At 42.6% G+C, this 14,725-nt stretch overlaps 1 protein-coding gene across 1 annotated transcript in view; it reads left to right on the forward strand.

Moving 5' to 3' along the window:
* Nucleotides 1-14,725, forward strand: part of SPATA6L (spermatogenesis associated 6 like) — a 57,595-nt gene that overhangs the window by 39,690 nt on the left and 3,180 nt on the right. The window contains exons 9-12 of the mRNA XM_023213182.1: nucleotides 2,877-2,911; nucleotides 3,664-3,851; nucleotides 10,597-10,690; nucleotides 11,767-11,873. Coding sequence (XP_023068950.1) covers nucleotides 2,877-2,911; nucleotides 3,664-3,851; nucleotides 10,597-10,690; nucleotides 11,767-11,856 — 407 coding nt within the window. The 3' untranslated portion in view covers nucleotides 11,857-11,873. The remainder of the gene's footprint in view (nucleotides 1-2,876; nucleotides 2,912-3,663; nucleotides 3,852-10,596; nucleotides 10,691-11,766; nucleotides 11,874-14,725) is intronic.

The raw sequence follows: 14,725 nt of genomic DNA on the forward strand, positions 1-14,725 counted from the left end.
CCCAGCACTTTGGGAGGCTGAGGCAGGCAGATTACCTGAGGTTGGGAATTTGAGACTAGCCTGACCAACATGGAGAAACCCCATCTCTACTAAAATTACAAAATTAGCCAGGCATGGTGGTGCATGCCTGTAATCCCAGCTACTTGGGAGGCTGAGGCAGGAGAATCGCTTGAACATGGGAGGCAGAGGTTACAGTGAGCCGAGATTGTGCCATTGCACTCCAGCCTGGACAACAAGAGTGAAACTCCGTCTGAAAAAAAAAAAAAAAAAAAAGAATAGTACACATTCCATTAGCCATCATCATGATGATGATGTCATAACGTCATCGTGGCTTTTGGAAAACTCCATTGTGCAGTGGTGAGAAAATGGGAATGAAAGAGGCAAATCATGTCTTAGTATTATTATGAAAACAGTTTGACCTTGCAGATTTCCTGAAAGGTCTTGGGGATACCTGGGGGAGATCCCTGGACCACACGTTGAGAGTCACTGGGTTAAGGAATTCCTTGTAGGCTTTTGACTGAAATCCATGAATCTTGTCGTTAGTGAAGGTCGTGTTGGTGAAGATCAGTCATTCCTGAAGTTAATCAAAATTCTTAGGCTGGAAAGGAATGGTGGTGGTCCATTCTCTTGCCTGCTGATAGTACTGAACTTTCCATCTATTGCCATCCCTGACAGTAGAGTTCTTAATCTTAGGCTTAAAGGTTTACACTTTTAAGGGTCTACTTTTAAGTCTCTTATGGTAACTTAAGCCAGTGTTCTTAGACTGTGGTAGCTGTTTGACAGCAGCTGGCCAAGGACAGAGTACAAGTTTGAAGCAGAATGTGCTTCATCACCTCTGACATTTAATTTAAGTTCTTTGAATTGAAAGTCACCCATGTAGCTTATAAAGCAGCATTTTCTTCCCTACTGCAGTGAAATCAGGCAACAGCAAATGTCCTTTCCTGGGGCGGACAAGTTGGGTTTAATGCAGGCTCTATTATGATGGGACTCACACATCACATTGGTCTTGGCCTTTGTCTTTTCTTAATCCTGGCAGGTGGAGAACTAAGGTTCCAGAGAGGTTACAATGTGTGTAAAGGTCACACACTAAGTTTTTGGCATACCTACATTTAGAGAAGACATTCAGACCTCTGGGCTCAGATCCTTGGAATCCTTGTAGTTTTCAAGCCAGAACTTTGCTTAGGTCACCTGTCAGCTCATTCATCCAGGCCTAACGTAGAACACAGCAGTGCTTCTCAAACTTGAATGTGCATTTGAATCACCTGGGGCTCTTGTTAAACTGCAGATTCTGATTCATTAGGGCTAGGGTGGAGCTTAGGATTCTCCTTTTCTAACAGGCTTCCAGGTGATATGAATGCTGCTGGTCCAGGGACTGCACTTTGAGAAGCAAGGGAATGAAGACGAGCCCCCCTGTGAGAGGAAGGGCTCAAAACCAGTAGGTAGGAGTTTCTGAGGCCACAGGGTTATGAGGCCACAGGAGGAAGGAGGTTATGAGGCCACAGGTTATGAGTGAGGCCACACTGGAAGGAGGTTATGAGAAGGAGGTTATGAGGCCACAAGGCAGGTTTGTGGCTATAGCTGAAAGGGTATTAGCATTGCTGACTCCCTGCCCAGCTGGGGGTGGGTGCAAAGAGAGCTCCTGGGACAAAGTTGCACATACATATCTATAAGCCCAAAGGATATGAAAATGGCCTGGCTTTAAAAATATCTTTTTATATCTACCAGTGACATGGGGAGGGGGATCAGCAGTCCAGAAAAAGTCCCTTGTCATTGTCTGAGCCCCGGTCACACTGGGGGAAGCCATGGTGACCTTAGCATTGCCTTACAAATACTAATCTTAAAAACATTTTTTAAGCAACCTGGAAAAATCCAACCTAGTCTTCACTTTCTCCATGTATCTTTATTACCTCATTTCCTAGTCATCCTTGCCATACTTCGGCATTAGGTCTACTTACCTATCATGATCATTTACGGTCATGATAGTGATTTCCATTTTTGCTATGTTCTGTATTTCTCCAAGCTTTTACGTATTTGTTGTCTCAATTTAACATTTGTGTCTACCTTGGACAAATATATTCAAGAGCTCCTGCATAAATAGGATTCCATGAAAACCAAAGAAAATGTCAGAGGAGACAGAGTTTACAAATTTTATATTAGACACATAGTACTTTTTTTTAGGTTCTGGGCACCTACTCAAATATGAGTTTTTCAGGCTGCTTAAGGGTTATTGAACTTACTCATTCACTTTAGATTTGCTTTACTCTTCCCTCTTCCATATGTGCTGTCATTGAAGACAAAACATCCAGAGGCTCACACCTGTAATCCCAGCACTTTGGGAGGCCGAGGTGGGTCCCTGAGGTCAGGAGTTCGAGACCAGCCTGGGCAAAATAGCAAAACCCCATCTCTACTAAAAATACAAAATTTTAGCTGGGCGTAGTGGTGGGCATCTGTAATCCCAGCTAGTCTGGAGGCTGAGGCAGGAGAATCGCTTGAACCCAGGAGGTGGAAGTTGCAGTGAGCTGAGATGGTGCCATTGCACTCAATCCTTGGCGACAATGTGAGACTCCATCTCAAAAAAAAAAAAAAAAAAAAAAAAACCCAAAAAACAAACAAACAAACAAAAAACCAGAAAACCTCATTGTTAACCTCAAAAAGACAAAAACAAAACAAAACAAAAAAACCCCACGACCCAGAGAATTGAAGTGGCTTAAGGGAGACTTAAAAGTGGTAGTGTAACTTACAAGGGAGCATTTAAGTTTTTAAATAATTCATTCAGTGTCTAAAATTTTTGTGCTGCTGTAGAATAAATATAATGGCAGTTTTAAAACTAAATGGTAATAATAAGTCATTGAAACACCTGTTCCTCTTTCTTCTAGCTTCTTCTCTTGACAGCCTTGCAGCTAACGTAAAGGTAATTTTAGAAATCGAATTTGTAAAATGATTTACTTCCAGCTATCTTATGTCAATTATTGTGCTTTTTCCAATCAGTGGTGGATATTTCTAGTTAGTCTGCTTAGGTGGAATTGCTGTAGTTTAGTGTTTGTATGAAGATGTGCCCAGACTCCATGTTATACTTTGCTTTGGGGTTAGTTGGTTTGTGCCCCTCATATAAGTAGGATGAATCACCAAGGAGGGTGTATGTAGACCCAATACCTACTTTATTGGTAGTGATTTTTATTGCTTTTTCTCCAAGCAAATAATTTTATACATAGAGGTGGTAAATCATTTGTTCTTGAAGTTTGATTGGTTTGTCAAAGTGAAGGCTCAAACTTCTGTGTAAGAACATGAGAATAGATTTATACAGAGAAAATGGAATATACTATGCTTCTTATGCCATAGCACTTAAATATTTTGTTAAAGTTATATTTTGCCCAGACCAATAATCCCTAGTCCTCAGAAATCAAAGTTTACAGCGTGAGTTTATTTTGGTTTGTTAATATATCCCAAACATACAGACTTTTGGTTATTTTTATCAGTCTTAACTCCTGAGCATTTTGTCACTGGTCTTCTCTTCTCCAGATCCTCTTCTATTTGCAGGAGATCCCTGGTGCAAATATTCTGTCATCTTAGCCCTAGTTATCTTCCTTGTTCAACCCCACCCCCAGCTCTAAATTAAGCAAACAGAAGCAAAATTACAATTAAATAATGCGCATTGTCACTCAGGTTATCAGAGAGCCAGATGAACGGATTGTTTTAAGGAGAGACTCATCATCATGTTTAGATTCAAGTCAGTTTGGAAAGTCCTCATCCAGTAAACAAGGGGATGCTGATTTCCACCGGAAAGCTTCATTTGCCACCTCCCAGCATTCCAGCTCTCCCGGACCCTTGGATCAGCCCCTTCTCAGAGAAAGGTCAGTGGCAAGCACCCATCTGTTTGCCTGAAGAGTGCATTGTGGCCTGGCAGGGGTAAAGCTGGGTCATTTCATCAGCTTTCTTTCTTAGGAATATTCAGCTGGTGACACCTTGATATGAAAAAATGATTATTTCATTTAAAATATACCCAAAAGTCAGAGGCATATCTCAGAATATTTGCTGTGAATGGGATAGACAACTAACTTTGACATAGGTACTATTTATCTACCCATTTTTATTTGTCATATATTTAAAAACTAAACCTTTTTATTTTACCAGTATAGAAATGTTCACTACAGAAAGTTTGAAAATTACGGAAAAAAAGGTGGAAAAAAATTACCCATAGTCCTACCACCCAAAGACAAATGTTAACATATGGGCGTATATTCTTTTTCTAGACATGGTTTCTTTGTTTACATTATTTTCACAAATAATAAAATTATATTTGCATATGTCTGGACAGCAGGCCAGAGAATAAGAACAGAAACCTTTATTTGCCAAATGGCACTCTCTAGTAGGGTAAGTAACCATTGGTTTGCTTGGGTCTGCCTGATTTTAACCCTGAAAGTCCTGCATTCTGGGAAACCCTTGAGTCTTAGGCAAACCAGGACAGTTGGTTACTTTAACTTCAGGGAAGTGGCACTGACAATTATAAGATTCTTGTTTTGAATGAAGGATATGCCAATCTGCTTTTCTCTGCATTATTAGTGATGAGAATAAGAAGCAAACTGTGCATACCAGAATAACACAGTTGCTCACAAGGGACTCAGAGTATTTATATCCCAGAACCACAGTGGCCCTGAAATTTTTACAGAAATTATATTAACTTTGAGGTAGACTAAGAAAATGGCTATCTATTCTTAGCGTTTTTCAGAAATGACAAAATAACTCTATATTCAAATGTTAAATCATGGATTTAAGGAAGCCAGATCACATATTTTAATAAAATCCATTAATATATGGTGAGCTTTTGATTAGTTATTTTATTAGAGGAAAATAATACAACATAGATTAAAAAAAAACTGGCTCTGGGCTGGGCGCGATGGCTCATGCCTGTAATCCCAGCACTTTGGGAGGCCAAGGCGGGTGGATCACCTGAGGTCAGGAGTTTGAGACCAGCCTAACCAACATGGAGAAACCCTGTCTCTACTAAAAATACAAAATTAGCTGGGCATGGTGGCATATGCCTGTAATCCCAGCTACTCGGGAGGGTAAGGCAGGAGAATTGCTTGAACCGGGAGGCGGAGGTTGTGGTGAGCCGAGATCATGCCATTGCACTCCAGCCTGGGCAACAAGAGCAAAATTCCGTTTAAAACAAACAAACAAAAAAACTGGCTCTGGCACACAGAGACAGGTGGTCAGAGACACACTTACACCTCTCTATGCCTGGCCTCTATCCCCTCCTGTCTTATGCTTTTGCCACCAGCCTGGAATTCAGCAGACTGGCAAAGCACAGGAGGTTATCCTGGATTTAAAGACTTGTAAAGGATTGATTTTAAATGAAGAGTGGAAAGAACTTTCAATTGGCAGTGGTCAGGAGACATGGGCTCTAGCGCTCATGTGTCTCTAAGTGCTGGGTGATTTCACACAGCTACTTGACCTAATTTTTTTAATTAATTACTTTCTTTTTTTGAGATCAGGTCTTGCTTTGTCACCCAGGCGGAGTGCAGTGGCACAATCACAGCTCACTGCAGCCTTGACTTCCCCAACCCAAGCAATCCTCCTGCCTCAGCCTCCTGAGTAGCTGGGACTACAGGTGCGCACCACCATGCCTGGCTAATTTTCGTATTTTTAGTTTTGTAGAGATGGGGCCTCACTGTGTTGCCCAGGCTCTTCTCAAACTCCTGGGCTCAAGCAATTGTCTTGGCCTCCCAAAGTGCTGGTACTGGTATGAGCCACCGTGCTTGGCTTCAACCTTTTAAACTTCAGTTTCCTCATCTTTAAAATGGATGTGATGATCAAAGATCCATCTGCATACAGCCACAAAGTGCTTCTCAGCTGCCAGAACTGGGGAAAACCCGTGGTTTTTTTTGTCCCTGTGCCTTCTATCTATAACACCTCCCAAACTCCTTAAAATCAGTACTGCAAGCTTTTCTGAGAGACTGTATTGAGCATGCTGTTATTGGGTAACTGTTGTGGACAATGGACACCATCATGACACATCTCTGCTTTCCACTGGCTCACATACTAGACAGGAAGGCAGACATACCCCATGTCACTGAATATGAGATAGACTGTGGTAGGCACTTAACAGAAGTACAATCCAAATGCAGAGGAAAGACAGAGTGGAAGGAAATCAATTCCATCAGGAGAGAGATCTGAGAAGGCCTCTTTTCTCTTTAAATACATGTTAGATGGTTTATGCATTCATTCAGCCAGCCTTTCCTGAGCGTCTTTATGCAGCAGGCCAGCAATTCTCAACTCTGGCCAACAGAAGAATTGCCTCATGTTTACTGAGTCAAAATCAACTGGGATTGGAATTGAGTGTGTGGGCGGGGAGCGCATGAAATCTGTGGTTAAGAGGAAAGCAGGATTGATACTCAATCTGCTAGGCCTGGAATGGGAATACTGACATTTAAGACATTTCTCCTGATCTCTGAAAACTTGCAACCTAGTAGAGAATATAAAAAATAATAATAATAATAAAGAAGTATGCGAAGAGCTTTCTACAAAGCAGAACTTTGTGGATAGTGTGGAACAAAAGTTACTGGAGTATAAAGAAAAAGGGTCGAACTTCCGGAGTGTTTTAATGGAGGAGGTGATGCTTTCATGTGGCCGTGAGGGGAGAAGATTGGATTATGATGGGGTTCATGGAGGTGAGTGATGGGAGGTGGGAGGCAGGGGCACTGTCAGCTTCCAGCAGTTAGGTGAGTTTGGAGAAAGTTGGTGCCAGGACTCAAAGGTTTGAGGGGTACCTTTGTTGGCTGACCTAAGGAGTTTGGGCTTTGCTTGAAAGGAGTGAGGAGCTCTGTGATATTAGTCACGGGAGTTGGCACAAGTGACTTTAGAAAGATGAGTCTTAGCTGCAGACCAGAGTTTTACTGGCCATCTCTGATGAGGCAGCAAATTCTTTGTACCCAAAGTCTCTCTAAACTGGTAACTTGGGACCTAGTTGGACTATGAGTTTGTAAATAAGGCCATGATTATCAGCGACAAAGAATAACACAGCCACAGAAAGGCCATCCAGTTTGCCCATAGCTGTCCTGGTTTTAGTACCAAAAGTTTGCATTCTGGGAAACCCCTGAGTCCCAGGTAAACCAAGACAGCTGGTCACCTTAACACTAGAGAAGTGGCTCTGAAGAAAATATTTTAAAAACAGTTCTTTTGAACGAGGGATGTGCCCTTCATATCCTTGCAGAACACATTGCCCGTTGGCTTTAGAGTGATCACCAGGGCAGATTCCTGGGACCCTGGGGGTTGCCAGCACTGTGTCTCCACTCACTCAGTGTTCTTTTCACACCAGTGTTATCAGGACTGTGCCCAGTTCACAAAGGTGCATGAGAATACCTGTTGTGTTTCTGCTAACTTAATAATGAAGTCAGTAAGGATCAATGTCTTAGGGATGAGTTGGGAGACAAATTTTGGAGTGAGAGTCAGCCCAAGGTTTTGATGGACGAAGTAGAAAACACTTTATCAGAGTGAACAATGGGAGTACTAAAGGAGGGAGAAACACTACCAAGCCTGTTCCCTGTATCCACCACCTGAATAGTGTCATGCCCCTTCAGCACACCCTCTCTCTGCACATTCCTAAAGGAGAAGGTATACCTCATGGAGAAGGCTGTAGTAAAGGCACCATGTTGCTTCCATCTGTTGACTCATCATTGGCCGAGATCTTCAAATGTAAAAAAATAAATTGCATGTAACAATAATGGTAACAAATATAGGAGTTGCTTTGGTACTGATTACTCTAGATCTATGAAAAAGCATTTACAGTATCCAGCTGGTGGCTGTTTTTAAATGCTAGCTTCATTTATAGCTAGCTTCATTTATAGCTTCAACATATTTCTATTCCTTCCTCTTGAACATTCTTAGAGAAGGGCCAGGTGTGATGACTCACGCCCTGTAATCCCTGCACTTTGGGAAGCGAGGTGGGTGGATCACTTGAGATCAGGAATTCAAGACCAGCCTGGCCAACATGGCGAAACCCTGTCTCTACGAAAAATACAAAATTTCACTGGGCATGGTGGCACATGCCTGTAGTCTCAGCTACTTGGGAGGCTGAGGCAGGAGAATTGCTTGAATCTGGGAGGCAGAGGTTGCAGTGAGCTAAGGTAGTGCCACTGTAGTCCAGCCTGGGTGACAGAATGAGACTCTGGGTCAAAAAAAAAAAATTCTTAGAGAAGCATAGAAATAGTGTTTGTAGTGACATGGGCAGTGCTTTAGGTGGTGCTTCCATTTGCTATGAGTTGTTTTCTTGGGTTGGCAATGGATTTGTGTAGATCCTTTCATCCTCTTGGTCTTGTCTCCCTGGAAAAACCAGTGGGACATGCTTGTCACAGAGAGAGCTGGAGTGGAGGCCCGGATGTGGGCCGGAACCAGCCAAGCAGAGGGGCAACTGCACAGGGTGGTCATTCATATGGTAGCCATAGTAACAACTGGATTTCCAGATGTTCCTGTCATTTCCAGTGTTTACCGCACATTAATTAAAGAGAACCATTTTTTTTTTCTTTTTTTTTGAGATAGAGTCTTGCTATGTTGCCTAGGCTAGAGCACAGTGGTGCCATCTCGGCTCACTGCAACCTCTGCCTCCCGGGTTTAAGCAATTCTCATGCCTCAGCCTCCCAGTATCTGGGACTACATGTGTACCACCACCACACCTGGCTAATTTTTTATATTTTTAGTAGAGATGGGGTTTCTCCATGTTAGCCAGGCTGGTCTGGAGCTCTTGGCCTCCAGTGATCCACCCACCTCAGCCTTCCAAAGTGCTGGGATTATAGGTGTGAGCCACTGCGCCTGGCCCCAAGTGGCTATAATTCTTTGGGTATTTTTAGAAAACTGTATCTGTGCCTTTCATTATCAAATTGCTATGTACACTTTTAGCTTAGTTATATACCTCAGACTTTAGGATTTGGTAACCATCCGCCTCCTGAATATGAATGGATGTATGAATGAATGAATGAATGAATGAATGAATGAGAGAATGAATTCAATCACTCAATAAATATTTATTAACTACTTACTGTGCTATTCAGTTCCTACTCTGCCCTGGGATGAGCTATTAAGCAAAGAGTCTCAGTCTCAATTTCACTCTAGGAATAAAGACTGCCATTAACCAAATAATGACAAAATGTCCACTGGTGCAAATGGTATTAATGAGGTATAGATAAATGAAACTGCAAGTTCGTATAACAGAGAAGCTGACCTCCTCTGCAGGAGAGGGCTCAGAAAGGACTTTGCTGAGAACTCAACAATTGAACTGAGCTCTAAAGAGTGGATAGGAGTTAACAAGAGTAGTGAGCAGGGTTGGGAGGTAGAAGAGGGAACAGTGTTGCCAAATGCCTATGGAAGGTAGAAAATGCTCTATGTTTGCGGAACTGAAAGAGACTATCAAACCTATGGTTCAGTTTGGAGTCTGAGTGGCCTAAAGTAAATGAGATATAAGATAAAGTCCTGGTGGTAGGAAACAACCAGGATTGGAGGCTGGGTGTAGTGGCTCACACCTGTAATCCCAGCACTTTGGGAGGCTGAGGCAGGAGGATCACTTGAGTACAGGAGTTTGAGACCAGCCTGGACAGCACAGGGAGACCATGTCTCTACAAAATATTTAAAAGTTAGCTCCACATGGTGGTGCCTACCTGTAGTACCAGCTATTTGGGAGATTGAGGTGGGAGGATCCCTTGAACCCAGGAGTTCGAGACCAGCCTGGGTAGCAAGACTCTATCTCTTAAAGAAAAAAAAATAGCCAAGCATGGCAACATGTACCTAGTTGATCCTCTCTACCTGGGAGGCTGAAGTTGAAGGATTGCTTGAGTCCAAGAATTCAAGGCTGCAGTGAGCTACGATCATGCCACTGTACGTTAGCCTCGGTGATAATCTCTCCCTAAAACAACTACTGGGATTAAATTTTATATTAAAATTTTTTGGATTTAAATTTCATATTAAAAGTTTTTGGATTAAAATTTTAAATGTAAAAGTAGGGTTTGTTCATGAGAGAAATATCTGAAAAACAGGAAAGTACAAAGAAGAAAATAATCACTCATAGCCACACATAGAAACACAAAAAATTCTTTTTTTTTTTTTTTTTTTTTTTTTGAGACAGAGTCTCGCTCTGTCCTCCAGGCTGGAGTACAGTGGCATGATCTCGGCTCACTGCAAGTTCCTCCTCCCGGGTTCATGCCATTCTCCTGCCTCAGCCTCCTGAGGAGCTGGGACTACAGGTGCCCGCCACCACGCCCAGCTAATTTTTTGTATTTTTAGTAGAGACGGGGTTTCACCATGTTAGCCGGGATGGTCTCCTGGCCTTGTGATCCGCCCGCCTCGGCCTGCCAAAGTGCTGGGATTACAGGCGTGAGCCACTGCGCCTGGCCAAAAATTCTTAACATCTGAGCAGTTTTTATTCCCCAGTGCTTTTCCTATGGGTAGGTTTAAGAAAGACATTGAAATCACACTATGTTTACCATTTTGCATGCTGCTGTTTTTTATTATGATTAAGTTTTAAATATCAGTCCATATTGTCATGTGCTTTATTTAAGTGTCCTTTTTAGTAGCTGCTTAATATTCCACCCTGTTCCATCTGTTGAGCAGGTTCCATCCTGGTTCTCAGTCCACATGGAAGAATATCCATGAGAGGGTATGCAGTCTTCTGACATCCCACAGAGCACAGCAGCACCAAAATAAGGTTAGACTTTCTTATAAAACTAAATCTTTGCTCACTAAATAATATGGGAACAGGGACCTATAGTCTAGTCAGGGAGACAGACATTAATCAAATAACCACAGAAATAAGTGGAAAATTGTGAGGCTTACCAAGGAGATTACCTGTTGTCCTGAGAGTGAATGGTAGCGGGTGTTTGACATGGCTGAGAGTCAGGGCTGGCTTCCTGAGGATGAGACAGTAGGACTTGGATGCAACGGAGGAGTAGCAGCTAATTTGGTGCACGGCACTCATCAAGCGGAGGTCCTTTCAAAGGACTAAGAGAAAGCAGGCTAACTGGCCCACAGAGCATTCCTTTCCCCTGCACACATGAATCTCAATCCAGCGAAGAATACAGTTGTGTGTGTGAGCTATGTAAGGCCACAACATGGAAGAAAGTTGTTCTAAAATTTAATAAGGTGGTTTTGGCTGTATGACTTTTACAGGGGTATGAGGAGTGCTTCTGATCCATTGGTAGGTATTCCCAGTTCTTTGTCACGGCTTCAGACACACAGCTAAGTGGCCGTTTACCAGCTCGAAAGAATTCAAATAAAGGAAAACAGTGCCCCCAGTGGCTGAATTTAATGATGGCATGTATTTGAATTAGTCATCTTGACTTATTAAATACTGGCATATGCTAGATTTGCAGGATGATGTTTAAAAATAAATGTTTACCCTAACCATGAGGGTAGTGAATTACTTTACTTCTTTTCTGCAAAGTCATAGGCTTTGCTTTAATTCCCAGCCTTTTCGGGCAAGGACTCTCTTTAAAATGTAAACAAAGGCCTGGTTTGGGGCTTAAATCTATAATCCTAGTACTTTGGGAGGCTGAGGAGAGAGAATCCCTTGAGGCCAGGAGGTTCAAGACCAGCCTGGCAACATAATGAGACCTCGTCTCTATAAAAAAAAGAAAGATTCTACATACACACATATATAGTGAACCCCATATAACGGCCTAAATGGGATGCACAGACCTCTTACATGCAAAACTACACCTCTGGGTATCATCCATCTCTATTATGTTATGGGCAACATAATTGCTGGATTTGTTTTCATTGTAGGAAGAGTCTACCTCTGAAGTAAATTATATCATTGAAAGACCAAGCTACCCTCTGAAGAAATACCCACTGCATGAACAGAGATATTTTTAAGCTGCTGTCTTGTATAAGTAAGCAGCTTAAATACTTCTCCTTATCTTGGTTTGCTAAAAGAATTTCAGTTTTCTCCTATCAATATGAAGTAACTAGAAAGTATGGAGGACAGGAGACTTGGAGGAGACCCGAGAACCACGTTCTTCCCTTGCTGTGTATAATGGAGCTCTGATAACGGCAACGCATGTGTCTTCCAGTTCTCTTGTCTTTTGTAATCATCTCCCCCGCCCCCACCATCACCCTTTGTCTAATGGACCTTCCAGCCTTCTTTCAGCTCCTTGAACACGAGCTCTTTCCTGCCATGGGGTCTTTGCACATGTTGTTTTCTCTATCTGGAATTTGTCTTCCTGACTCTGCCTGGATAACTGCTATTTGTTCTTTCAGGCTCATGATTTTCTGCAACACGACACTCCCTCTCTCTGTGATGCATACCGTTTAGCACACTGCATTTTTCCTTCATAAATTATGACACAATTTATTATTATATTTTTATCTGGGCTGATTGTTTAAAATCTGTCTCTTCTACTGGAATGAAACCTTTATGAGATCAGAGAATCTGTCTCTGTTGCTCACTGCTTTATAACCAGTATTTAGTGCCATACAATGGAATCACATTTAACTTTTCAAACACATGTACTAGGTGTGTGCACTGAACAAGAACCTGCCTTCCCATCTCCACCATGCTGCTGTCCCTATATCACCTGACCCTCCACAATGATCGCTACTCAGTAAAGAGAGTTTTGTTTTGTTTTCTTTTGAGATGGAGTCTTGCTCTGTCGCCCAGGCTAGAGTGCAATGGCACGATCTTGGTTCACTGCAATCTCCACCTCCCGGGTTCAAGTGATTCTCCTGCCTCAGCCTCCTGAGTAGCTGGGATTACAGGCACGCACGACCACGCCCAGCTAATTTTTGTATTTTTAGTAGAGACAGCGTTTCACCATGTTGGTCAGGCTGATCTCGAACTCCTGACCTGGTGATCTGCCCACCTTGGCCTCCCAAAGTACTGGGATTACAGGCGTGAGCCATTGCGCCTGGCTGCAGTAAAGGGTTTTTATAAATGCATGTTGAATATGCATTTATTATGAATGCATGTAACAAGGAAACTCTGGAATTCAGATCTGTGGCAAATAGCCACATTGTGGGACATCATAGTTTCTCATATATTCTTTTCTTTTCTTTTCCATTCAAGCTCAGAATAATAATCGCTCTTCCTTATGGCATGCGGCCTGAGTGCTGAGACTAGTACACATACTTCACATGTATTAAACAAGTTCGTATCTAATTCTCAGGACAACCTGATGAGATAGGTACTATCATTAGTTCCATCTTACAGCTAGGGAAACTGAGGCATAGGTTAGGTCCGTTGTTCAAGGTGACATGGCTAGTGAATGGTGGAGCTTTATTCTCTTAACCACTACGTTCTATTGCATTTTCAAAGCTGAGTTGGAAATCCATGCAGAGAAAGAGCAGGTGTGTGAAGGAGGGCCCTTTGGAACCCAAGCAGAGTTTGTGGGCATTGCCTTCAGAAGGCTCCCACTAGGATCCTATAGCTTTGTAATGTATAGTCCTCATGTCAGCAGGATCAGAATAATTATGCATCTTTCTAAACAATAAAGGAGTGTGGGATAACCTGCTAAGTTTTCACTGTAGTCAGGCTCCTGAAAGTCTGGTTTGAGGGTCACGCGTGCTTTACAGAACAAGTTGGTTTGTCCTAGGGGTGGCCAGGGCTCCCTACCTTTAGCACAGGGGAATGTGCAGGACAGCTCAGTAATTGCCCATTCTGCAGGCTTCTACCTTAGAACGTTCTGCTTGCTAGATTAAAGGACGGGTTCTGGGCCATTTATTTTCTGGTTACCAAAGTAATTGCCGTCTAGGCAATTATTTAGGTGGTTATACAGAACATAGCCCACATGATCATCAAATGCCAAATTACGCTGAATTTCAACATGGGTAATATCAAGTTACATAGAGCCTTGAACCAGCTGATATGTGGACACTGATGTTGGGGGATAGAGAGAAAGTAAGAAAAGAAAAAAACACGTCAATTCTGTCTTGGAAAATAGGTTTCCTACATAACAGGAATTCCCACCCAGTGGTTTGACATAAGTCTAGAATACCTTCTCTGGAAGTCTCCATACCATCCTCCCTGACACCACTTCTTGAGTCATGGATTCCTGGAGAGGCTGGGATCCTGGAGGGTCATTTTAGTGAAGGTTTAGTGATTGTAAAAAACCCAAGTGACTCTGGCTAGTCGTAAGCAAACAGGGCATTTATCTGAAAGATGCTGAGCATCCATCTCAGTGAGTCCAGGAAAGATCCAAACAGGCAAGATCAAATAGCTAGAACAAGACAGCCAGAGCCACTCCTGTGGGTTGGGAGGACAGACCCCAGGCAGGAGGCATCCCACACACACAACCCAGTGGCTGCCACGGTGTGTCCCAGTTCTGGCCTTTCTTGAGGACTCTCTTATAATGGCAGCACCAATTCCTGTCTCTCCCCTTCTCCATATCTGTTTCACTGCCAGGTCCTGGCTCCCCAGTGATCTCGAGATCCCAGGGAGATGAAAAAGTGGATTCTTACCACAAAAAGGTCAGGGATTCTTTAGCCAAAAACAATGAGTCAAATTATCTGACCAGGTAGAGGGAGGGAATGAGTGAAAGAAATGGGTTGAAGGGGTTGGAATACATCTACTTCTGGATCTTTTGGGACTTGGTGGTTTTGGTATAAACAGAGTATCCCTTGTATATTTAAAATTGGTGAATTTTACCACACAAAAAACAAACATCCAAAAAACCAAACAAAACCTCCCACAAAGAAACCCATCAGATTATCCCTAGTTCTCTTGGAAGGCATGATTGCCATGATATCA

This window comes from Piliocolobus tephrosceles, chromosome 14, assembly GCF_002776525.5.
Source record: "Piliocolobus tephrosceles isolate RC106 chromosome 14, ASM277652v3, whole genome shotgun sequence".
Lineage (NCBI taxonomy): Eukaryota > Metazoa > Chordata > Mammalia > Primates > Cercopithecidae > Piliocolobus > Piliocolobus tephrosceles.